The 25,733-nt window shown below is 34.0% G+C and overlaps 1 protein-coding gene across 3 annotated transcripts in view; it reads left to right on the top strand.

Moving 5' to 3' along the window:
- Positions 1 to 25,733, top strand: part of MAN2A1 (mannosidase alpha class 2A member 1) — a 178,950-nt gene that overhangs the window by 67,890 nt on the left and 85,327 nt on the right. For all 3 annotated transcript variants that reach the window (XM_002815774.5, XM_054555791.2, XM_054555792.2), the window contains 5 exons: positions 7,874 to 8,047; positions 10,692 to 10,878; positions 15,116 to 15,293; positions 21,981 to 22,183; positions 25,368 to 25,550. In XM_002815774.5, the coding sequence (XP_002815820.1) occupies positions 7,874 to 8,047; positions 10,692 to 10,878; positions 15,116 to 15,293; positions 21,981 to 22,183; positions 25,368 to 25,550 (925 nt within the window). The remainder of the gene's footprint in view (positions 1 to 7,873; positions 8,048 to 10,691; positions 10,879 to 15,115; positions 15,294 to 21,980; positions 22,184 to 25,367; positions 25,551 to 25,733) is intronic.

The raw sequence follows: 25,733 nt of genomic DNA on the forward strand, positions 1-25,733 counted from the left end.
AGCATGGAATGTTTTTCCGTTTGTTTGTGTCCTCTCTTATTTCCTTGAGCAGTGGTTTATAGTTCTCCTTGAAGAGGTCCTTCACATCCCTTGTAGGTTGTATTCCTAGGTATTTTATTCTCTGTAGCAGTTGTGAATGGAAGTTCACTCATGTTTTGGCCCTCTGTCTATTATTGGTGTATAGGAATGCTTGAGACTTTTGCACATTGATTTTGTATCCTGAGACATTGCTGAAGTTGCTTATCAGCTTAAGGAGATTTTGGGCTGAGACGATGGGGTTTTCTAAATATACAATCATGTCATCTGCAAACAGAGACAATTTGACTTCCTCTTTTCCTATTTGAGTACCTTTATTTCTTTCTCTTGCCTGATTGTCCTGGCCAGAACTTCCAATACTATGTTAAATAGGAGTGGTGAGAGAGGGCATCCTTGTCTTGTGCCAGTTTTCAAAGGGAATGCTTCCAGCTTTTGCCCATTCAGTATGATATTGGCTGTGGGTTTGTCATAAATAGCTCTTATTGTTTTGAGATATGTTCCATCAATACTTAGTTTATTGAGAGCTTTTAGCATGAAGAAGTGTTGAATTTTGTCAAAGGCCTTTTCTGCATCTATTGAGATAATCATGTGGTTTTTGTCATTGGTTTTGTTTATGTGATGGATTATATTGATTCATTTGCATCTGTTGAACCAGCCTTGCATCCCAGGGATGAAGCTGACTTGATCGCATTGGATAAGCATTTTGATGTGCTGCTGGATTCGGTTTGCCAGTATTTTATTGAGGATTTTCGCATCGATGTTCATCAGGGATATTGGCCTGAAATTTTCTTTTTTTGTTATGTCTCTGCCAGATTTTGGTGTCAGGGTGCTGCTGGCCTCATAAAATGAGTTAGGGAGGAGTCCCTTTTTTTCTGTTATTTGGAATAGTTTCAAAAGGAATGGTACCAGCTCCTCTTTGTACCTCTGGTAGAATTCAGCTGTGAATCTGTCTGGTCCTGGGTTTTTTTTTGGTTGGTAGGCTATTAATTACTGCCTCAATTTTAGAACTTTTTAATGGTCTATTCAGGGATTCGACTTCTTCCTGGTTTAGTCTTGGGAGGGTGTATGTGTTCAGGAATTTATCCATTTCTTCTGAATTTTCTAGTTTATTTGTGTAGAAGTGTTTATGGTATTCTCTGATGGTAGTTTGTATTTCCATGGGATCAGTGGTGATATCCCCTTTATCATTTTTTATTGTGTCTGTTTGATTCTTTTCTCTTTTATTGTTTATTAGTCTTGCTAGCCATACTACTAAAGAGTTGTTGCCTTTTTAAAAATTTGTAGATATTCTTTGTATGTTCTGAATATGAGCACTTTGTGACATATATGCTATATGAATATTTTTCCCAGTTTGTGGTTATTCGTTTGTTTTTAGTGGTATCTTTTTCATTTCTGTTAATCATTTAATACCAGTGTATAAGAAAGTTTTTCATATGCATGTATATATGTGTGGTCTAAAATTGTATAAATCCTAACTATCTTTTTATTATAAATATTTTGTATAATTTCTTATTAGTTATAAATATGTAATAAAATCATAAAATGAAAATTATCTTTTTAAATACTTATAATATTTAGACTATATGTCTGTTTAGTATTTTATTGCATAGATAACATCTCTTATAGTAATGATGTAGGGTAGTGGTCTTTCTTGTTCCAGATTTTTAATAGAAATTGTTTAGCTGTTCTGTATTAAGTATCATATTATATAGTATTTTTATGGTAGGTGCTATTTATAGTGTTTAGAAAATTATTTTCTTCTTAGTATTTTTCAGTTAACAGTGAATACAGAATATTACTGGTTTTCTTATAGCCATCTATCAATACTGTATGGTTTTTCTCATGTTTCCGTGGATGTGACAGCAGTTTGTTCAGTTAAAAAGTCATTGACTTCCTGGAATAAATCCCTTTTGGTTTTGGTACTATTGAGTTTAATTTATTTAGTGGTTTTATGATTTTATATCCATTTTCATAAGTAAGATTAGTTTTGTTTTTTAATGTACTACATTTATATGATTTGTTTATCGGTTTATGATACTTAATAAAATGAATTAGGTAGTACTGAATTCTTCCTTGTATTCCGTGACAGCTTATGGACATTTGAAATAATTTATTGCTCAGAACCTAGGCTTAGAGGGGTCTTTTATTGGAGGTAGATTTTTTGATAGTGTTAAAAATTTCTCCAAAGTAATTAATATCCAATTTACATCTAAAATGTAAATTGTATTATTTTTGTTGGAAACCCAGCCTTCTTATCAACATTTTAATTACTTGGAGTATAAAGTAAGAATTGTATATAGTATTCTTTGTTTTAAACAGTATTTTATTAAATAATATACAGTCAATGTGGGAAAATAGGAAAAAATAATAGTAGCAGAAAGTAAGGAGAAATCCTTCTGTACCATTTAGAGATAACCTGTTTTGTGATATATAACATTATAGCATTCTGGACTTTTTCGTATGTATATTTAAACACAGTATAAGTTTTTTTCCACAAGGATAGGATAGTATTTTAAAACAAATTTATTAGAGATAGTAAAGTATTTAAAGCTGTCTTCTCTACAACTTTTATATCTATCTTCTTTATAGTTTTCTGTAGGGCATTTTTATTTGACTGTTAGTCTGTGTTATTTATTTTTTAAAGAGCAGGTTAAAATTTTGTAAGCTAAAAGGTATTTTGTGTTTCTTCATGCTACCTTATCTTTATTTTCTTCTTTCTTTGCTCCTTTTGTCTGTTTTTTGTTTCTTTTTCTCTCAAGGAGTTGACAGTGGGTGCATGTGCACACATACATACATTTTGGCTCATTTGTTCTTTTTCTACAACGTGAAGGTGAGTGGCAGCGAGGCGTCTTGTGAGAGAGCATACCCATCCATCTCACTCATCCTGTGGAGTCAGCATAGGCAAACTGCTGAAATGGAGTTGGAGCTCATTTCTGCAGTCCAGGCAGAGGACAATGGCAATGTGGCAGGGTCAGTCTGAGAGTGTATGTTCCTCCTACCTCAAGGTGCCCTGGAGAAGATCAGTGCTGGCCTTTGATGTGCTCAGGGGATGTACTTATGACTCTTAGCATGTGATATGAGGTATCTCACTTCACTCTTTCCTCCATCCCAAATAGTGAACACACTTAACAACACTTACAACATCGTAAAACTGTTCAGTTTTGGAAGTATAACTGTCAAAAGCACAATGTGAACAAATGCAGCTTAAAGATTGAATTGGCTTTATTAAGCAATTCATGAACAGGGCAACATCCCATCTAAAAAATAATATTCTGATGAGCAAAGCAGAGAAGATTGGCTTTATAGGCAGCAAAAGGCTGCAAAAGCAGAAATAGGGAACAAAAAGTAGGTTGGTTATTTTAAAGTTACTTCCCTTACAGGGTTAAAACAGAGGAGACTTCGTTATCATGCTGGCTCAAGTAGACCAGGCCCCTTCTGATTGTGGATCAGATTGCTTCGAATCTCCTGGTTTTTGTTGTTGTTGTTTTTTAAACTGGTACATATTCAAGTTCAATTTGATTATGTGGCACCTAGCACAAGTGACTGTATTCTGGTTTGATGTGGTCTTTTGGGGTGTACTGCAGCAGCTCAGCCTAATACAGTGGGGTCCCATAAATTTTATTTAACATAGACCTCTATGAATTTAATTAGTAGGCTTTTGAGCATCAGAGTGAGACTCACTACATGTTCCATAAAGCTGAGAAAAGCCAGGTTCAGGGAGATTTTCCCTTGGCCCAGTTACTTTCTTTTTAAAGATAATGAACATATCTGAGGATATGACATTTCTTTGTATTGTAGCTTTGGCTGCATCTTATGAATTAGTGTCCTTGGTTTTTTTTTTTATTATTTTTATTTATTTTTTATTTATTTTATTATTATTATACTTTAAGTTTTAGGGTACATGTGCACAATGTGCAGGTTAGTTACATATGTATACATGTGCCATGCTGGTGTGCTGCACCCATGTAGGGACATGGATGAAATTGGAAATCATCATTCTCAGTAAACTTGGTTTTGTTTTCTAAAGAATTTAGGACATGTTATTTTGGAGACTGTTTTTACATTTGATTATGGGATGCATTTTTAGTTGTTTAATCTTTGGCTATTAATGCCTGCTTTTAACTTTATTATAAAAATTGACCATTATAACTTTTTTTTTGAGACAGAGTCTCACTCTATCGCCCAGGCTGGAGCACAGTGGTGCCATCTCAGCTTGCTGCAACCTCCGCCTCCTGGGTTCAAGTGACCCTCCTGCCTCAGCCTCCCTAGTAGCTAGGATTACAGGTGCTTGTCACCGCACCTGGCTAATTTTGCATTTTTAGTAGAGATAGGGTTTTACCATGTTGGTCAGGCTGGTTTCGAACTCCTGACCTCAGGTGATCCACCCACCTCTGCCTCCCAAAGTGCTGGGATTACAGGCATGAGCCACCGTGTCCGGCCTATTATAACTTTTTTGAGCTTTTAAAGTTGTCTTTTGACTACCATATCCATATTACAAATATATTTCCCGATCCCTCTTAAACTATAGTATTAAATATACTTAGAATAATCCAGTTTTATTAGGTACTGTTCGTATTACTCATGTTCTAATTTTTAAACCTGTTAGGTTTGCCAAAAATGGACTGATGTTAATTCTTCTTAATTATTGTTTTCCATACTTTGTTCTTGTATTTTGAACAGTTCTTACTTTTATGTATTTTGATAATCTTATTCTTGCATGAAGGCATGAAATCTTTTTGATGAGCTTTCCAGTTTTATTAGCAAATGTGCCCTCTTTATAAAATTTTGGATTTTTCTTATATTGTACTTTTTCCCAAGTTTGCCCCTTACCCTCCTTTTAAAAAGTATTGCCAAGAAAAACTCTAGCAGGACACTGGGTTCCTTTTTAAGTCTATCCCTAGTTCTCCACTCCTTTCATATCAAAGTTTTAAAAAATATAGTTTATACTCTCTCTTTTCTACATTATTTAGTCTCAGGGACTCTTTATTCCATTGCAGCTAGGTTGCTACCCTTCTGGATCCAATGGTTTTGATGTGGAAAAGATTACCAGTGATGTTATAATTGTTAAATTGAATGGACACTATAAACTCTTTGACATCACTACAGTGTTTGATATTGATTTTTATCTCTTTTTGTAAGCTTATTCTGTCCTCGTTATTTGGACAATACATACTTCTTTTTTAATTTTATAACTTAATTTTGATATAATTTTTAACTTATAAGTGGCATCATAGTACTTGGGAAGGACTCCCGTATATCTTGTACATTGATTCATATGTATATTTTTCTGAATCATTTGAGAGTAAGTTGGAGGTACCCTGTACCCTTATCTCTAAATACTTCATTGCATATTTCCTAAGAAATAAGGACACTTTTATATGTAAATAGAATAAAGTTATCAAATCAGGAATGTTAACAGTGATAGAGTAGGACAGTCTAGTCCACAGGCTGTATTCAGATTTTGTCAATTATTTCAATAATGTGTTTTATAAAAGCCGCTTTTTCCCCCACCCAGTCAAGAATGGAATCCATGGTCATACATTGCATTTAGTTGTCATGTCTCTTTAGTTTCCTTTTATTTGAAACTATTCCTTATTCTTTCTTTGGGGATTTCTTGATTTTTATATTTTTGAAGAGTAGATCCACTTTTGTAGAAGTCTCTCTATTTGACTTTGTCAGTTTCTTCATGATGGGATTCAAGTTATTTATGTATTCTTCCTATCTACCTGTTTGTCTGTCTAGTTACAGTATCACTGCAGTAATGTGATGTCCCGTTGTCCTCACTGCATCATATCGGGAGGCATGTGATGTCTCTGTCCCAGTACTGGTAATACTAGGAACAACTAGTTAAGGTTTGTCTGCTAAGTTTCTCCACTGTGTTAAATTTTTGCCCTTTCTAATTAATATGTGGGAGATACATTGGGAATAAATATTCTATACCTCAGCCAACTCTCATGTTTTTGTTTTAGTGTCCATTGATGATTTTCTAATTCCTTCTATAATTGCTAGTTGGCATTCTACTAAAGAGAAGAGCTTTCCATCTTATTTTCTGTTTATTTATTTATATCAGTGTGGGCTCATGGTTAGTATTCAATGGATTATAATGCATTATTTATTTTCACACCTCATTTGTCCCAGATTTGGCCATTAGAAGCCTCTTTGGTCTTTTCCTGAGTTATTTTAATATGCCCCCATGATTCCTTGACTGTCTCTTTACTTTATGACACAAGAATATATTCCAGGCTTATCATGTACTTTCCTGGCTTCAGCCTTGGAATAAGCTATTTCTTTCCGGTTTTTTTTTCTTTGTGAAATGATTGCTATGTAGAGGCCAAGATGTGAGAGCTAAGGTGTGGTCGTTGGTACTAAGGTTTTATTGCATCTAGGTCCTTCAAGTGCACTGAGTTGGAAAATTTGTGTATGTTTGTGAATATACATACAGATACCTATATCTATATTTTTATATTTCTTCATGAAAAACCATAAGTTAGTACCGATATCTCCTGTTGTAATGCAATATCGTAGGGTACATTCCAGTCTTCCACATTTGTAGTTACTTATCTTACCGTGAAAATTATGGCTCCCTTGTTCTCATTTGTTCAATCTTAGAATACATGAAAGCTACCTTCAGAATTGTTAAATCCATGCTACCACAAAAACCAAAGTTACTAAATAGAGTTCAATATTTCTTTTTAATTTTTGGATGGTAAATTACATATGTGAAATGCACAAATCTTATGTGGTCAGTTCTTTTAGTTTTGACATATGCCCTTTTTGAGTTTTGACTGTATACTCTTGGTCCCCTGTAGATCCTGACTTTTCTTTATTGTCCTTTACTGGCTCCCCATCTCTGTGTTCTTCTTTAGTATTGTTTACAAAGTTCTAGTTCTCTTTGTTGTCTTGTGTGTTACTTTGTGTTACACTTATTTGAATGACAGGCTCTGCAAACTAGAGTCAAGATCTAGTTTAACTCGTTTTTGTAACCGTGGGGTCTTTCATCATCTTAGGTAAGGTGCTTAAAAGGTGTTTGAATGAAAAAAAATACACAGCAATATTACTTATGTCAGTTTATAAGTTGTAAGTAGACACTTCATTTGAGAATTCCAAATAATTAAAACATCAGATTTTTATAATGCTAGATGAACAATCTTATTCTAACCTGTACATTTATTATCTTATTTTTTTTTTTTACATTTTATCCTCTGTGAAATTGAGATATATCTTTAGTCAGTAGCTCGCATTATTGGTGGCACCTTTCTAGGTAGAGTGAAAGCACCAGCATCATAATGTCTTAAGATTTAATGAAATATGGTATAGTTATTTTGGCCTGTTCTGCCACTGTATCATAAGATGATTTGGGGCTTTTGTAAGGTGTAAAAGACTAAAAAATCCTTAATGTTGGGGTTGGGAAATGTAAGTTGAAATAGTTATGTTACTTTTCTTTATCATGTAATAGTTCCAGGGTTATCCAGCTCCACAGATCACAGGACTGTGAGATCCTTCCAGGAAGGGCCCTGGTCCTGTTTATTCTCTACCTCTAGTTAATGGCAGTGGCTTTATAATAGGTAAAAGATGTTAATGGCTAAAAGATGGCAGTATTTATTTCAACTCTAACTGATTAATTTCAGTGAGCATCCTCTGCCTATGTGGATAGGCAGTAGCACAATCCTCCCTTCATGATATCTTGCTGGGAATACTTGGCAGAGGATAATGCGGGTAGGTCCTTGGTCTGATATCTCTAGGAGACTATATAATGACAATGAGTCTGAATGTGTTGTGACTTCTTTTTATTTCATATATCAATTAAAAAAATAACACTCATCATCTTTATCCACAGGAGTGAAACCTCAGTCCGGCTGGGCTATTGATCCCTTTGGACACTCACCAACAATGGCTTATCTTCTAAACCGTGCTGGACTTTCTCACATGCTTATCCAGAGAGTTCATTATGCAGTTAAAAAACACTTCGCACTGCATAAAACATTGGAGTTTTTTTGGAGACAGAATTGGGGTATGTAGGGTTTGATGAAAGTTGATCCCATTTGGCCTAGATACTATTTCACAAGGGTTATGAACTCATGCCACTGTGGGTTTTGTTCACTGTCAGTCTTGAAAAATCAGGTGACCTAAAGATAGTCACTCTCGTAATTATTTTTCCCATGTACCTGTGTCAAGATTCTTTTAAGTAATAATGCAGATATTTATAGAGCATAGGAGAATCTTTTTGTGACTAAAGAAAGTAGATAAATACAAGGAGTTAGTATTTTGCCAATGATGCTTTCACTTGCTTCTGTTTTAGAAAGCACGTTTTATCACAAATTTGAACATGCATTAGAACTGATATCCAGTCATATATCTTATATTCAGCCAGCGTTCCTTCCTTCTGTCTCTTGTCTCTACATCTTGTAAGAATTGCTTTTTAAAGCCTTAATGCTGTCCTCCTAAAACAGCCCTAATATCAAAATACCACCTGTCTTCACAGTGTGTTCTGTGGCCATGCAGGCATTCTAAGGATATACTTCTGCAGCTCTTTATTAGGAGAGAGGAGAAAAGATCTAGGCCTCTTGGGAGGCCTTTGCTTTTCTCAACCCCTATTTAATTCAGACCACCTTATTTTCTATTTATTTTTCGAGCCTTTATTATGGGCCATGTATTATGTTACCTCTGCTTTATATTCATTCTCATTTAATCTTTTTAATATTATTCTTTTTTTATGGTGAAGAAATGGAGGCTTAGATATAAGAAGCCATTTGCCAAAAGTCATATAGGTCATGCATAGAGAGCAGAGATTTGAATGTAGTTCTGTGTAGTTCCTGAAGCCCAGGCTCCTAACCTCTGTCATTGTGTTCTCAGTGAACTTCCATCTGAAAGAAATATTTTATTTATAAAACAGTGTTTGAGAAATTACTGCATTACATTATACTTGTTTTCTTGTGTAATCTAGACCCCTTAAGTGTGTCAGAAAAATCATTTGTAAATCTAGACAGTAACTTTCTTATATGTACTCCTGTTTTTTTCAGTAAGGAAAGCATTAGCTATACAGTTTCTTAATTCTAGAAAATTAAACCTGTAGGGAGAACAAGAACTTGTAGGGGATTGCATTCCGTATAGTTTGATCAAATGCTAAGGAGCATATTAATTTGAAAAAAAGAATTTGAAGAAGCCCTACTTAAACAATTATCAGTTAGTAAGAAATTATTGAGTACTTTTATGTATTTAAATATTGTACTAGGAAGAAATATTGAAAACATCCTTGCTTATAGGGGAATTCCAGTCTAATTTGATAAAATACAGATACAGCCAAATGTAGCAGATAAAATTAAGTATGCAAATTAGCTGCAAAAGAGTAGAGCATAAGGAGAATTAGTGGAATATGGAGTATGTCCTTATCCATAGGAGAGAAGAGTTTTAAGACTTGTGACAACCTTTTGTGACGACTCTATGCTCATAGCAAGCATTAGTGACCAGCATCTACAGTGTCACAGTTGGGAATATGATTCAGTGAAACAGCTGACAGCACTGAAATAGATAGATTTTAATAGTTTTAAATTTGGAAAATAACAGTTAACTAAATTGATAAAACTGGAATATTTTAGGACTTACTTGATAAATTTGAACATGTTGCTTTTTAAAAAATGTTTTCGAATTAAGTTGAGCTTGTTCATGTGTTCGAGTTCTTAATGAAGCAGTTATTTTCACTTATTAAAAATGTAAATTTTTTTGTCTTTCTGTTATGTAAGCAGTACATACTCATTGCTGAAAATTGGAAATCCATACATACATAAAGGGCGAGGGGCTATTTAAAAGCTCAGGATCATATTCACAAAGATAGCTCTTAACTACTAGTTAGGTCCTTCAGTCTCACTTGTTGGTAGGCTTCTCACTTCTCCAGGCCAGTGGTATCAACATGTGATAACATTGTAGTTTTAATTAAAAGTAATTCTGCATCAGGAATCAGTGCTCATTTTCCATATCTTATTTGTTTTGTTTTTATTTTTGTTTCGCTTTTTGAAAATTACTTTCTCTTTTCCTGTGCTTCTTTGTTGGTGAAAAGTCCCATTGACTGACTCATTCTTGGTAAACATGGGGTGAGACTGTAGATTCTCCTGGGTTGCACATCCTCTCCTCACCATAAGAGGAAATTTTCTCCAAGAGTGAATTTCTCCAGTGTTTTTATAAGTCTATGCTCCACACTTCCTTTGTTCTTCCATCCCTTTTTTACTCTTTTCTTCTCACCCAGCCTCTGCAGCTAATATCATGGTATCTCTCAGTGAATCCTGTTACCTGAATTGGGAACAGTTACGGCAGGAACTGGCAGCCAGGGATGGACATAGTTTTGGATGAGCCAGCTGTAACTTTTACTACTGCTCAGTTTGTATCCCTCCTGGTCAGCTGGCGCTGGTTCATGCTGGGGCTTTCCTGTCTCTGCTATGCTTAAATAGAAGAGGTAGATAGAGACTGAGATGTGTGAGTATCTTCCTTCATACAGGTGGCCATTAAATACCGCTGGGGTATGTGTACTGGAAGTTAAAGGGGCTGCTGATTTAGGATAGAGCTAAATCAGCATTACTTTGTGTAAAGTAATGACATTTTGAATATTTTTTGGGAAAACAGATTGTATAAATGCAGGTTTGTGTGTTGGCTCTTTATTTCAGATCTGGGATCTGTCACAGATATTTTATGCCACATGATGCCCTTCTACAGCTATGACATCCCTCACACTTGTGGACCTGATCCTAAAATATGCTGCCAGTTTGATTTTAAACGGCTTCCTGGAGGCAGATTTGGTTGTCCCTGGGGAGTCCCCCCAGAAACAATACATCCTGGAAATGTCCAAAGCAGGTATGAAAATGCATATTTCGTAAGACAACATCTTGAATAAAGTAGCCACTCAGCTGCTAGTTGCTGAAGGGTTGAACAAATGGGCTTTAGGAGCCAACATTATCCTTGTTTGAAGTATTCGTTCAAACCAGATCTAAAGCAACTTAAAAATGCCAGAACCTTGAGTATGCCAGTTATGTGTTAGATTTTAATGGAAAGTGAACAATACTAGATCAATATACAATGGATAACCTATAATACACTATTATTACCATCTCCTTTGCCCTCATTATAAAAGCCTTCTACTGTGTTTGATTGATTTCATATACTTTTGTTGAATAAAACTTCTGGTCCCTATTGTACAAATTGGTAAGAAAAGCAGTTCAACTGCAAAAACACATTTATTTAAATGGAGCACATAAAGAATGTAATTATCTGTTCCCTTAATAACAATTTCAATAATAGTGAATGCTTCCCAGCTCTGGTATATACACATCTTTGCATCATTCTGATGTTTTTGACTTACAGTAAACTTTAATTAGGAATATTTATACTTAAATGCATTTAAATAAAAATCAAAGGTATGAATCATTTCTTTAGAAGAAAATTGTGCTAATGATGGAAGCATCTCATTAAACCAACTTACATGTAGTTTCTAATATTGGTACTTTTAAAGTTTAATTTCTTCACTTAAAAATTAGTAGTGTATTAAAATAAAACATTGTGATGTAATATAAAAACACTAAACTCTGCTAGGAAAATAATATAGCCCATTAAATAAATTAAATAAATAAATTTTTGCACTATTAAATCAGTTTATTTTCAAAAGAGAAGTCACTTAAAAAATGTGTGTGAGGAAGAAGGTGAAATGAGATCTTTTTACCTTCAATGAGTCCTTAGAATCACAAAGATTTTCTTTGTGAGCCTCTCACTGTGGCAGACATGAAGGTGTTTTAGCATGGCAGCCTTCTTAAAGTCATGGAGCCCTTCTATCAAAATCTGACTTTAATAGTTGTTTAGAAAAACTGCCCAAGGTTAGGGATTGACTTGATTTCATTTTCTTGTTTCCTACAGCCATGAGAACCACTGAGGAATTCTGAACAACCTGCTTTCTAGCTAGGGTTGGGCTAAGTAGGCATAAGAGAATAAGCCAGTATATTGTGTGGCGGAAGGTGTAATGAAAAGGAAGGGTTGAGTGTCGGGGCACCCTGGCCTGTGTAGGTGGGCAAATAGCTGTTTATATTTACAGGTATTTACACTACTCTGCTCAGGTGACCAGGGATGGGGAAGTTCTTAAAAGTGAACCAGATGTTTCAGCTGGGGAGTCCCAGTGCATTCATAGTATTGTGAGCCCTTTGTTCTTTTTTTTTTGGGGGTGCTCCTGAGACTACCTGAGGCACATTATTGAGGAAAAAAAGACTTTTTTATAATCCTTTTGCTATGTCATCTAACCTTTCAACAATTGCCTCCAGGATGATACCTTGTGCTCATTTAGTTCCAGTGGTTTTGAAAGTGATTTCCAGGCACCTGGGGGCATACTGTTGAATGAGTCTATATAATACTTAGAGATTTTTTCTTTTTAAACTTCCTGGCCGGACGCAGTGGCCCATGCCTGTAATCCTAGCACTTTGGGAGGCTGAGGCAGGCGGATTTTCTGAGCTCAGGAGTTTGAGACCAGCCTGGGCAACATGGTAAAACCCCGTTTCTACTAAAATACAAAAAAATGAGACAGGCGTGGCGGCGTGTGCCTGTAATCTCAGCTACTCGGGAGGCTGAGGCAGGAGAACTAATAGAACCTGGGAGGCGGAGCTTGCAGTGAGCCGAGATCTCCCCACCGCACTCCAGCCTGGGTGACAGAGCGAGACTTTGTCTCTAAAATAAACAAACAAACAAACTTCTTACAAGTCTTGAAATGTTAACTCTACTGGTTACCTCAGATCCATATATCACCTTCTTTTTGACCTGATGATGAATTGAGATCAAACACAGGCATTCCAGCTCACTGACCCCTTTCAAGCTCCCCACTTTTTTTGAGACAGGTTCTCTTTCTGTCACCCAGGCTGAAGTACAATGACAACAATAGCTCACTGCAGCCTCCATCACCTGGGCTCATGCAGTTCTCCCACCTTAGCCTCCTGAGTAAGCTGGGAGCACAGGTACATGCCACCATGCTCTACTAATTGTTTTAAAAAATTTTGTAGTGACGAGGTCTCCTTGTGTTGCCCAGGATAGTCTTGAACTCCTGGGGTCAAATGATCCTCCTGCCTCGCCCTCCCAAAGTGCTGGGATTACAGGTATGAGCCACCATGGCTAGCCCTGTTCAATTTGTTAACGTCCCAAAGAAAATGAAATTTAACCATAATGTACAGATGGCATCTTTTGATATGTCCAGCTCAGCAGGTTCTTCTACTTTGCAAGTAAAGAAATATCATTCTTTGTCAAGTTCATTTTTGGTCAAGTAGTATATATTTTAAGTTGGCTTTTTCTGTTGACCGTCACGTGATTTGATGTTTCGGGGATTTTCTTTTTCTTGGTTACACTTAAGTTGACATTTCTTACCTGGTAAAATAAATCAGTAGCAAATTGCATCTGTATGTTTTCAAATGTGATGTTGGGTCAATTGATTTGTTATTGGCTCACCATATATTTAGTGAGTGTCTTCTTCCTGCCAGGCGTTACAGGCTGGTTACTTGGCTTTCCCAGTGTTGACACTTTCTGGACAGGCTTGAGAGTTAGGATAGATGTGAAGTGTTAAAGGCACGCCATTAACGTTTGTGATTTCTTTTCTCTATATGTGCTTTACACATATGTATACAAGATACTCTATATCTAATAGTAAATCCTTTTTTATGCTGGCTACCTAGGAAATCTAGTTGGAACTCAATTATATCTTATATCTATGATTTATATATTTGATTATTTTTACTCATTTTTTTTGGTAGCCTTCTTTCTATGTGGTTAATCTCATTCTTCATGTGTTTTTTATCATAAGTAACCCAAAAGTGTTTTGGCAAATGTGGAAGGTTAGTAAATTACTAGTAAAGATGAAGTAATGTGCTAATGTCAGAAAACTAAGCATTATATGTTACATAAGGACGCTGTGGTTATATTTTACTCACCAAGGTATTATGTTGCTGCTAAAATTTTATATTTGCAAAGCAATTTCAGAGATTATAAATGTAAAAAGGACCATATGAGATTTAAATTTAGTTAAATGTTTATAATTTTTATAAAATGCTTCATTCCATCATTGGTGTTCTTTGAGATACTTTCATAAGTTTTTATATTGTGAATTAGAATTTACTTTTGGATGATCCTTGAAGTGAAAATTATAAAAATACTTGTCGTTTAATCACTGATTTCTTAAGCTTTGTCTTTGTAAATATTGTGAACTGCTCTGGGTTCATCCACTTGTATAATTTCATTTTCACAAGCCCTTTCTCTTAGTTTGTATTCTCAGACTTTCTTAAATGATGCCCTAATTCAGTGATTTCCAAAGGACATTCTGCAGAATACTATAATAGAATATGAAATACAAAAGCTATTCCATCAAGCTATTGGTTAGAGTCCAGAGAAGTAGAAACCAAAATAGCTAATTCAACTCCTAATCCTTATCTGATGGTCAGTGTTGAAAAGGGCACTGTGACAAATACTCGGATTATTGGTGGCAGGTGACAAGTGTGTTGGTTTTTTTTTCTTTACAAGAGGAAATATGACTCTATAAAATGTTATAGATTAACATTTATTCCCTTTTGGTTTTGTTCAAAGTACACTTTTTTCTATGTTTAATCAGATAATTTTAGATTAGAGAAAGGAATATTAAGACAAAGCAAACTTCAAAGTCTGTATATGTGGGAAGTCCTTATTGTCTTACTAGATAAATTATTTTAACACCTGGGCTATCTGGTATTCAATCTCTGTGGCTGGGCTTTAGGAAGTCATTGGTACCCCACTTATTATATGCCAAGTTGGTACATGACCATATTTCTCCAAAGATAATCCATTGGAAACCTATGAGCTTTTCCTTCTGATAAGAATTTATGAATATTTTTAAAGGATAATGAAAATTAGTATGATAGTTTAAAAAAAATCTGTCTTTAAATTGTACTAACCTTGCAGATAGATAAAATATACATTTTCTTTTAATATAATGTACTTTTGAATTCGGTTATTTCCTTTTTAATCAATTGTCACATTCACTTTTTCTTAGTCAAATTCATATTTTCTGTTTTTTTTTTGTTTGTTTGTTTTTTTGTAGGGCTCGGATGCTACTAGATCAGTACCGAAAGAAGTCAAAGCTTTTTCGTACCAAAGTTCTCCTGGCTCCACTAGGAGATGATTTCCGCTACTGTGAATACACAGAATGGGATTTACAGTTTAAGAATTATCAGCAGCTTTTTGATTATATGAATTCTCAGTCCAAGTTTAAAGTTAAGGTAAGGAGAAAATATTTATGATTCCGTATTTGAAGTTGAGCCTTTATTATTAAATGAGACTATAAACAGAAATCCTTAGCTTCTTTGTCCTACATCACAGTGCTTCTTAGAATATATAATTCTTGTGTAAAAGTATAATCCATTAGGAAGAAAATTATTATATGCTGTAGTTGCATATCTAAAGTTGTCTCGTTCCTAACACTCCTTGAGGATTAAAGAGGAATTTACTTTTATGTGATTGAAAATATGTACCTACGAAGTTGTGATATTTAGTCTTCAGGGACGTCCTGTTTTTGTTGTGCTTGTTTTGTTTTGTTTTGTTTTTTTACCAACATCGAAAGTCTGTTATTTCTCTCTGACAGCTGCATCCTTGTGATTTAGTAGCATGACTGGCAGATGCAGATGAACATGTCATGAATTTTGCAAACAAATGTCCTATGTCCAGAGAATACACTAACATTTTTTTTTTAAGTGAGAAGACTTCTAAAATTAATCATTTGCCTATGGTTCTTACTCTTTTTTTTTCTTATGGAAAATTTAAAATATACTGTAAAGTTCTGAAAATAGCAAAAATTGTTCCCCTTCTCCCCATATCCATGGCTCAGCTGCAGCATTCTTCAACTCAAGACCACTCTTGTTTCAGCCATGCCCCACTGCTGTCTCACTCTTCCCCACAGGATTATATTGAAGCCAGTCTCAGGTTTCATATAGTTTCACCTGTAAATATTTCAGTATGTATCCCTAAATTATAAAGGTTCTCTTTAAAAATATAACGATAATACCATTATCACACCTAAAAAACTAACAATAATTTCATGATACATATCTGGGCAGATTCAAATTTTCCTCATCTCGTAAAAAACAATTCTTTTAACACATGGTTTGTTTGAGTCAAAATTCAAGCAATAATCATATATTGCATTTGATCAACAAGTTTTTTAATTACAAAATTGATTTTTTATTGATACATAATTATATATATTTATGGGACACCTATGAATTTTGATACATGCAGAGAATGTATAATGATCAAATCAGGGTATTTAGGATATCTACCACTTCAAACTTTTATCATTTGTTTGTGTTGGGACAACAGGCTTTTAAAGTCTTTTTTTTTTTTTTTTTTAATGTGTCTTAGAGACTCTACATAAGAAGATTAATTATTCAGCATGTTTATTATTTCACATATTGACATGTAAAAGTAGAACATCTGTGAAAATACTATAGAAAGGAAGTGATATTACTGTTTAGGAAATTTGAAAGCTGATGGTGAACTATAGTTTAGTAAGAATTCAAGTTTATTAAATAAACCTAAGTAATATCAAATAGATAAATAAACCTAATAATATATCAAGTTTATTCAGGGTCGTTACAGCTGAATTTTTATCAGATTATGAACTCGGATCCTAGGGGTATGTTTAAATTATCCGTGTATTTTCCTGAGAGATGATGCTCATACATGAATATGTGATCAGAGGAGGGGATATATATATGAGTATCTTATCTGTAATTACATCTTACTAGGAAGTGATTTTGGTTCATAGAAGCATCTGGTCTCCTGTCTGACTGAAAAAATTAGACCCTGATTTTAGTATTCTACCTATTTCATCCTTTGCCTACTAGAACAGTTTTTTAAAAGTAATTTAAAAAATTGAAGTGCCACATACATAGAAGAAGTGGACAAACCATAAGTGTGCATAGAATTTTGCAAGTTTAAAAGTCTCCATGTAACCATCATCCATATTAAGGCTTAGAACTTTTGTTGTCCCTCGGATCTCTTTCCAGTCATCACCAACTGCTGCAAAAGCAACCACTACTTTCACATCTGTCACCATGATTACTGTTGCCTATTCTTGAATTTTATACGATGGGGACCATACACGTGTACTTTGTGTCTGGCTTTTTCTTTCCACATTATGTTTGCAAGAGTCATACATTCTGTTGCTGGTAGCAGTAGTTCATTCCTTTTTAGTACTGTATAGTATCTCTAGTATTCATTTTTTCATGAATATACCACAGTTTATTCATTGTATTGTTATTGGGTATTTGGGATTGTTCCCAATATCTATCTATCACAAATAGTCTATCACAAATAAGTCTGCTTTGAATATTTTGTCCATGTTTTGGTTACTTGTTATGAATTTACATGGGTATAAAATGGGATGTAATTTTTTGGCCATTGAGTATGCACATGTTCAGTTTTAGTATATATTGCCAAACTGTTCCAAAATAGATGCACCGATTGTGTTGTACAAGAGTTTCGGTTGTTCCACACCCTTTCTCAGTTTGTATTGTCAGGATTTTTGTTTTCCATTTTTATCCTTTTGATAGATGGGATGGTTTTATTTTTTATTTCTCCTGTGGTTAATGAGGTTGAGCATCTTTTCATATGTTTATTGCCATTTGAGTATCCTCTTTTGTGAAGTACCTGTTTAAGTCTTTTGATGATTTTTTAATTAAATTGGGTTGTCTTTTTCTTACTGTTTATAGCTCTTCGGTACATTTTGAATTCTACCTTTTTTCATATAAAAGTTATGCAAATGTTGTCTCCTACTATGTAGCCTGTATTTTCACTTTCTCATGCTGTCTTTTGATGAACAGAAATTTTTAATTTTAATTAATCAAATATAACTATTTTTCTTTATGTTTAGAACTTGTTCTGTTTAAAAAATTTTCGTTTATCATTTGGTTGTGAAGCTACATTCTTATGAAGCTATCCTCTAGAAGCTTAATTGTCTTGCCTTCAACATTTAGGTCTATAATCTATCTGAAATGGATTGCTGTGAATTGTGTGAGGGTAGGGATCAAGATATATTTTGGCTTATATAGATATCCAGCACCATTTATTGAAAAGACCATACTTTCTTCCACAGCACCACAGTGTCATCTTTGTCATTAATCATGAATGAGACTGCATTTGTGTGTGGGTCTGTGTCTACACTCTCTGTTCGCTTTTATTGGTCTGTTTGACTCATCTCACACTGTCTTAATTATTAACACTACAGTTTTATAATTGGTTTTAATATCTGATAGTAAAAGTCTTCCAGTTTTGTTCTCCTTCCCAAAATTGCATTGGTTACTGTTAGTCCTTTGTAATTCTGCATAGGTGTAGGTCATCTTTTATTTTTTATTTATTTATTTTTTTTCTTTTTTTTCTTTTTTTTATTCTTTTTTTTCTTTTTTTCTTTTTTTTTTATTGTTATACTTTAGGTTTTATGGTACATGTGCGCAATGTGCAATTATTAACACTACAGTTTTATAATAGGTTTTAATATCTGATAGTAAAAGTCTTCCAGTTTTGTTCTCCTTCCCAAAATTGCATTGGTTACTGTTAGTCCTTTGTAATTCTACATAGGTGTAGGTCATCTTTTAAATTTCTACCAAAAAAAAAAAAAAAAATTGAACGGAATTTTGATTGGGACTGCATTGAATCTTTGGTTTGATTTGAGCACAAATAACTACAATTATTGGGCCATCTAATCGATGAACGTGGTGTATTTTGTGTATTAATGCAATTGACTTTTGCATTTTAGCCTTGTATCCAGTAACTTTGTTAAATTTATTTATTATTTTTAGTTATTTGTGGATTCTTTATGGATTTTCTATGTATGAATAATGGCATATTTATGTCTTCCTCTCCAAAGCTTTAAATCTTTCCATCTACTTTCTTACCATGTGCGATGGCTGTGTCCTCTAGTATAATGTTGAGTAGGAGTGGTGAAAGCAGACATAATTTTCTAAGAGAGAAAACATTCGTTAGTCATCATGTTTGCTGTAGAATTTTGTAGATTCCCTTTATCAGATTATGGACTTTTCCTTATATTCCTCATTTACAGAGTGTTTTTTCACGACCAGATACTAAATTTCATTATTTTCTTCTTCTAGGACATTGCTTTCTGTTAGGCCTTTATGTCTTGTGCAATGATTGGACCAGTACCCCAAGATGAAAATTCGGTAGAGTATAGGGTCCACCTTAATGCATTTTCTTTCTCTCCAACATTTTTGTCCCTTAAGTTCTGGCTGCTTTAGTTCTTTAATGTCTTCAAAGCTTTTTCTTTCTATAGTTTATCTAGTTATATCTGTTTCTTGTGGGATACTTAAAGTTACTTTGTCTGAACTGGAAGCATAAATTTATTGTTTTCTTTTAATGAACTGGAGAACAAAAGTAAATAACTGAGTTCAGATGGCTGAAAAATTGACATGGAATAGCCAAGACAGTCATTTTGCCATTTGATCATCATTTAACAATTTTTGTAATTTTTCTTATGTGTTGTCCTGATAGAATTCTTACATTTAAGATTAAAGTTGTTGCCTTTTAATATAAAACCATATGAATATTTTTATTTGGTTATTTTTAAAGGTGTCCTAAATATTTACTTTTTGTGGGCTACCAAGAGACTTTCTAGAGAAATTTACTTTAAATAATTACTTTAAAAAATACTCTAGCACAGGTACTGAGTTATTTTTCTACCCTTAAACATTGAATTAAGTTTTCGAGAAAGCCTACTAGGCTACTTATCTAAACTGCTCTGGGACATTGCCAAGAAGGAAGTATTTTCATCGTGGCTCGTATCAAAAACTAATTGAAATATTTTCAAAGGGTATACTTTATTGTTAATACTAATTCTGTAGCATGCTATAGATTTCTAAACTTTGAAGTTCAAAATGATTTTTATTATCTAAATAAAATCCTTTGTTTTATATTTGAGGAACGTGAGACTCAGAAATATTTAGATCGTAGACTATTTTGTCACTCTTATTATTTATACTTTCCTGAGCTCATCTGTATCTGCTGGATATGAAGTTAATGCCATATTTCCTTATATTCGTGACTCATTTCTTTTATGGTTACACACACACACGCGTGCACACACATACACACACAGTCTTCTTCCTAGTAATGCTTGTGAGTAATAATACTCTTAGTGTTAGCTAAAACATATTGAGTGCATATTATTTGCTGTAAATTGCTTAAAGTACTTTATTTAACTTATTTAGTTATCTGAACATTTTCTGGTAGGTCCTATGATTGTTCCCATTGTAGATGAGGAAATTGAGGCACAAATAGATTAACTTGCCCAAGATGATTCTCTGTTTGGTGAAGCCAAGATACGTTGGCTACACCAAATTGAATACAGTTGAGAATTGCTTATCTTTAATATAAACATAAGGATTTAGAAATAATCATCTATTTTGCTGTAAAAATATGTTGCAACACAACTAGATTACAATCACTTATATTTGCCTTATCAGTATCATTGTTGTAAATGTTCCAGTCGCAATTTTGTCTTTGCAGTGAAGAAATGATAGCTAAAGCTTATACCATTATTTGCCAGTCATGGTTGTAAGTTTTTTGTTTGTTTGTTTTTGTGATGGAGTCTCGCTCTGTCACCCAGGCTGGAATGCAGTGGCGTGATCTCTGCTCACTGCAAGGTCCGCCTCCTGGGTTCATGCCATTCTCCTGCCTCAGCCTCCCGAGTAGCTGGGACTACAGGCACCTGCCACCACACCCGGCTAATTTTTTTTTGTATTTTTAGTAGAGACGGGGTTTACTGTGTTAGCCAGGATGGTCTCCATCTCCTGACCTCGTGATCCACCCGCCTCAGCCTACCAAAGTGCTAGGATTACAGGCGTGAGCCACGACACCCGGCCAGTTGTAAGCTTTTTACTTAAGAGCCCTATTCACTGTAACGTGGATAGACAGAATTTATGTAATATGCTCAAAACACATGTCAGATAAGTGGTAGAGATGGAATTCAAAGCTATGCTATTGCTACCTTGAATCAAAATGACTTGCAATATCTGTGTGTATGTGTGTGTGTGTGTGTTTGTGTATATGTATGTGTGTAGGAAACAACAAAATCAGCATCTTTCTTTTAAAAGGAACACATTCCCTGTTAAACAATCTATTTATTTTTGACAGGACTGCCTTTTAATATCTGTTTACAAGATTTAGTATCGTGTTTCTTTTTGTCTTTGATTTGTAGAATAGTTTGAACTCATAAAAACGAATTTCTTACTGCTGATTTAAATCATTAGTCAGAAAGACCAGTGTGTTTAAGCAGCCAGACTTGCCATTCTTAGCACTCCTTGGATTTAACTTCTACTCAGTGTTACCTACTGGTAGAGTAAGTTCATTTTTTAAAAATGACCTGCTGTTCTTAAAGTCCCTTCTCCTTCACAAGAACTCAACTGAGGGAAAAGGGAGATAGAGGAGGGTATGATATATGAAATACCTTATGGCTAACAAAATTATTCTTCTAGACTTTATGGCTAATAAAACTGTTATTCTAGACTTCTGGAACACTTTAATATGTCTTTTATTTTTGCTGCTGCCCTCATCTTTCATTTATCTGGATTAATCCATGCCCAAATCATTGTACACTTTGAAATTCTAGAGATATGTAGGAGTTTTCATATTCACTGATTTGTAGATCTGAATAGCTCTCCTTTTAACTGCTGAAGTGTATAAGTTTTCCCTTAGTTTAATTTGGGCCTTAATGTAAGTAAAAAAAAAGTCACTATTATTTTCTTCCTTGCTTCTGATTTTTATAAAATCTGAGCTATGTATTCATCTTAACTTGGAAACACATCTTAAATATTTATTATTAACTTTCCCTAACAGTGTAAGAAGTAAATAATTTTAAGGTAGAATGAATAATTGAAGTGCATTTTTTTTTAAACTAGATACAGTTTGGAACTTTATCAGATTTTTTTGATGCGCTGGATAAAGCAGATGAAACTCAGAGAGACAAGGGCCAATCGATGTTCCCTGTTTTAAGTGGAGATTTTTTCACTTACGCCGATCGGGATGATCATTACTGGAGTGGCTATTTTACATCCAGACCCTTTTACAAACGAATGGATAGAATCATGGAATCTCATTTAAGGTACTTTTACCTTTCTATAGCTACATGTATTTATTCACTTTCTTTATATTATCATAACCTTTTTGTAGAGTTTTGCATAATATACATCATTCATGTAGTACATTATGTAGTGTTAAGCTCTAATTAAGCACTTAATGTAATTGTGAAATTTTAATGCAATCAGAAATACGTCTCCAGACTACAATCAAATTATTACATGGGTTTTTGTTCCGGAAGAAAAAATAGTTTATTTAATTAGATTTTTAAGGAGTTGTATCCTACATTTTGTATTTTTCTAATTAATTTACCTGTGTTATTTGCACACCATATTAATATTCAGTGACACCATCATGAGTGTCTGCAGGCTAGTAATCTGATAGGCTTCTCATTGGAAACATAGGTGAGCATCAAAGAAGGAAATAGGGCCTCCCAGCAGCCAAACGTGAGCTTCAAAGTTCACAATCCAAAACTAATGTATTTTGTATGTGGGAGAACTTTAGACTAGGCTTCATCTCAGTTCTTACATACTTATTTGGAGCACATTTCTATAGGCACAGTTATCTGCATAGAAGAACAACATTTGAAAAAATGATGACTGATGGGGCAGATAGTGATTGAAAATGTAAATGGATACAGAGAAGACAGAAAAGTCTGTAGAAAACATAAAAACACTAAACTGATACTATCCAGGAGAACTTTCAATCGCTGATAGAATGTTCTATAGTGATAGGTTCTATTTCTGCACTGTCCAATATGGTAGTCATTAGGCACATGTTACTATTGAGCACTTGAAATGTGCCCATTTAATTTTAATTAATTTAAATGTCAATAGCCATGTGTGGCTATGGCTGCCATATTGGAGAGCATGGTCCTAAGTAACTAACAGAGGCTGATTGTTGATAAAAGTTAAAACTACTCTAGAGGCTCCCAAGGTTTTCTCTATGTATAGACCAGTAAAGTAATTCATTTTCATGATGAATCTCGATGTTTGAGTTAGATTGTACTTACTGTCTTTTATATACTAGTGGACACTGATTACATTTTGGAAAGGCTTTTTATTAAAAATTATGAATTTAAGAGTTGTATTTTTATATGGTAGTGTTTTTTTATTGTTAATATTGTGCTGCTATTAAATACTATTTCAAAAGCCTAACCTTTTACTGTTACTTGTAATATGTCAGAAAAATATGTCTCATTTAAAAAAATTATTTTCATTATTATAGATACATATTAGTTGTACATATTTATGGAGTACATGTGATATTTTGATATAAGCATACAGTATATAATAATCAAATCATAATTTGTATATTCATCATTTATGTGTTTCAAAATAACTAAAAGTAGAATTGGAATGTTTCTAACAAAGAAATAACTGCTTGAGGTAATGGAATATATCTTATTAAATTTAAAATAATGTTTACATATTATAGTAACTATCCATTCTTACCCTACAGAATATCAACCAGTTATCTCTTATACTGTTTTAAACTTTTCTGTTATAAAGTGGATTATATTCTCAATAATGTAGAGATCGTTTTGGACCACTGAATTAGTGATTTTTAAGTGCCAAGTATTTTTTAGTGGCAAAAAGAATATTGGTTTATCTTAATTTATTGAACATATTCAAGGCATTGTGGTTACTGCTAGTAATATATTTGGAAAATTCTGCTGCATTAAAACAAACCAAAAAACCATACAATAGTTGTGACTTTCCAAATGTATTGATTTATACGTAAGTTTGTCTGAAAATAGTAATATTTCATCCCTATGCTCATTTGTAAAATGTGGATAAAATGTAAAAGTATAGGGAAGACAATATTTCCCAAATCTTCTTAACATTTTAGACTATCTGGATATGCATATGTACTCCTTTTAAAACCAGGAATATATGCCATGGATATATGTTAACATAGATACACGATTTAGTTAATTCAAGCTTAGTGATTGTTACGTCATGATTTTTGGAAGGATCAGAATTTAAAAGTGGAGATTGTTTACTCTCCTTTGATTATTTCTACAGTTTAGAGAAATTCATCATTTTACAAACAAAAAAAGTATTTCTAGTGTCTCCTCTTTTCCGAATCTTGATAACATTTTCAAGTTGCCTTGATTCTGTCTCCATTGTCCTTAAAACATGTTTCGTGTATAGAACCTTCTTATACTTTTTACTTCATCAAGCCATGTCTCCTTTTAAATAAGTTTTTAAGAAAAACTTATCTTGAGCCATATCCTTTGATGAAAAAACATAAAAGGTGGAAATTATAGCCCCCATGTTCTTCTTAGACTAAAGGTTTTTTCCTTTAAAATATACTACAAAGGACATTTTTTTTTTTTTTTTTTTAAGAGACACAGTCTTGCTCTGTTGCCCAGGCTGGAGTGTAGTAGTGTGATCCTAGTTCACTGCGGCCTCAAACTCCTGGGCTCAAGTGATCCTCCCATCTCAGCCTCCTGAGTAGCTAGGACTATAGGTGCATATCACTACACCTGGCTAAGATAGAGTCTCTCTATGTTGTCCAGGCTGGTCTTGAACTCCTGGGTTCAAGTGATTTTCCTGCTTTGGTCTCCCAAGATGCTAGGATTACAGGCATAAGCCACCATGCCCAGCTGACATCCTGTTTATCATTTTTCAGTTTGTGTTGTTAAATTCTCTGTATTTGTTATATGTTATCATTCAAAACTGAAACTAACCCTTTCCCCGAACTATTCTTGCATCATTATTTTCTGCCTCTCCTCTCCTCTGAGTGTCCCGCTCATCGACCATGCCTTTCTTTCTCATTTCTCTTAATGTGTATATGTGAGAGTAAATGACATTCTGGTGATGTTCATGGTCTATGTGTGTGTTGCTCTTGGAGAGAAGAAAGGACAGAGAAATTTATCCAATTTTTCAGATTTTTTTCACTGTGCTATACATAAATAAGCCTGTCTTGCTGCCAACAGCTACTGGCTTCTTTTCCAGGATCATCTAGAACAAGGACCCCTGACACCAGTGTAGACATGGTATTCTTTGATGATTGAGAATGTAAATGTGTTATATGGGATACATTGGTTGTTTTATATGAATTATTATTACCAATATCTTTTTCATAAATTGCTTGTACTGCAATTATGGATTAAAAAATTTGGAAAGTATCAATGTCACATGTTTTAGATTATAAGCTAAAGTGTTTGTTTTAAAATAAAAATATGACTTTTATGCAATTAGGGCTGCTGAAATTCTTTACTATTTCGCCCTGAGACAAGCTCACAATTACAAGATAAATAAATTTCTCTCATCATCACTTTACACGGCACTGACAGAAGCCAGAAGGAATTTGGGACTGTTTCAACATCATGATGCTATCACAGGAACTGCAAAAGATTGGGTGGTTGTGGATTATGGTACCAGGTAATCTAATTATAGAAAAATCATCTTTAAAAAAATCATTAAAATTATGGGTAATAAGATTATATCTTTTGGTGAAGTTGTTAGTGTATATCAAACCACATTAACAATGATATCCCTCGTAAGTATTACTGTATCAAAACAGCACTGATATTCAAATACTTTTTAAGAAATCTGTCGACAGAG

The sequence above is a fragment of the Pongo abelii genome, chromosome 4, assembly GCF_028885655.2.
Source record: "Pongo abelii isolate AG06213 chromosome 4, NHGRI_mPonAbe1-v2.0_pri, whole genome shotgun sequence".
NCBI classification, from domain to species: domain Eukaryota; kingdom Metazoa; phylum Chordata; class Mammalia; order Primates; family Hominidae; genus Pongo; species Pongo abelii.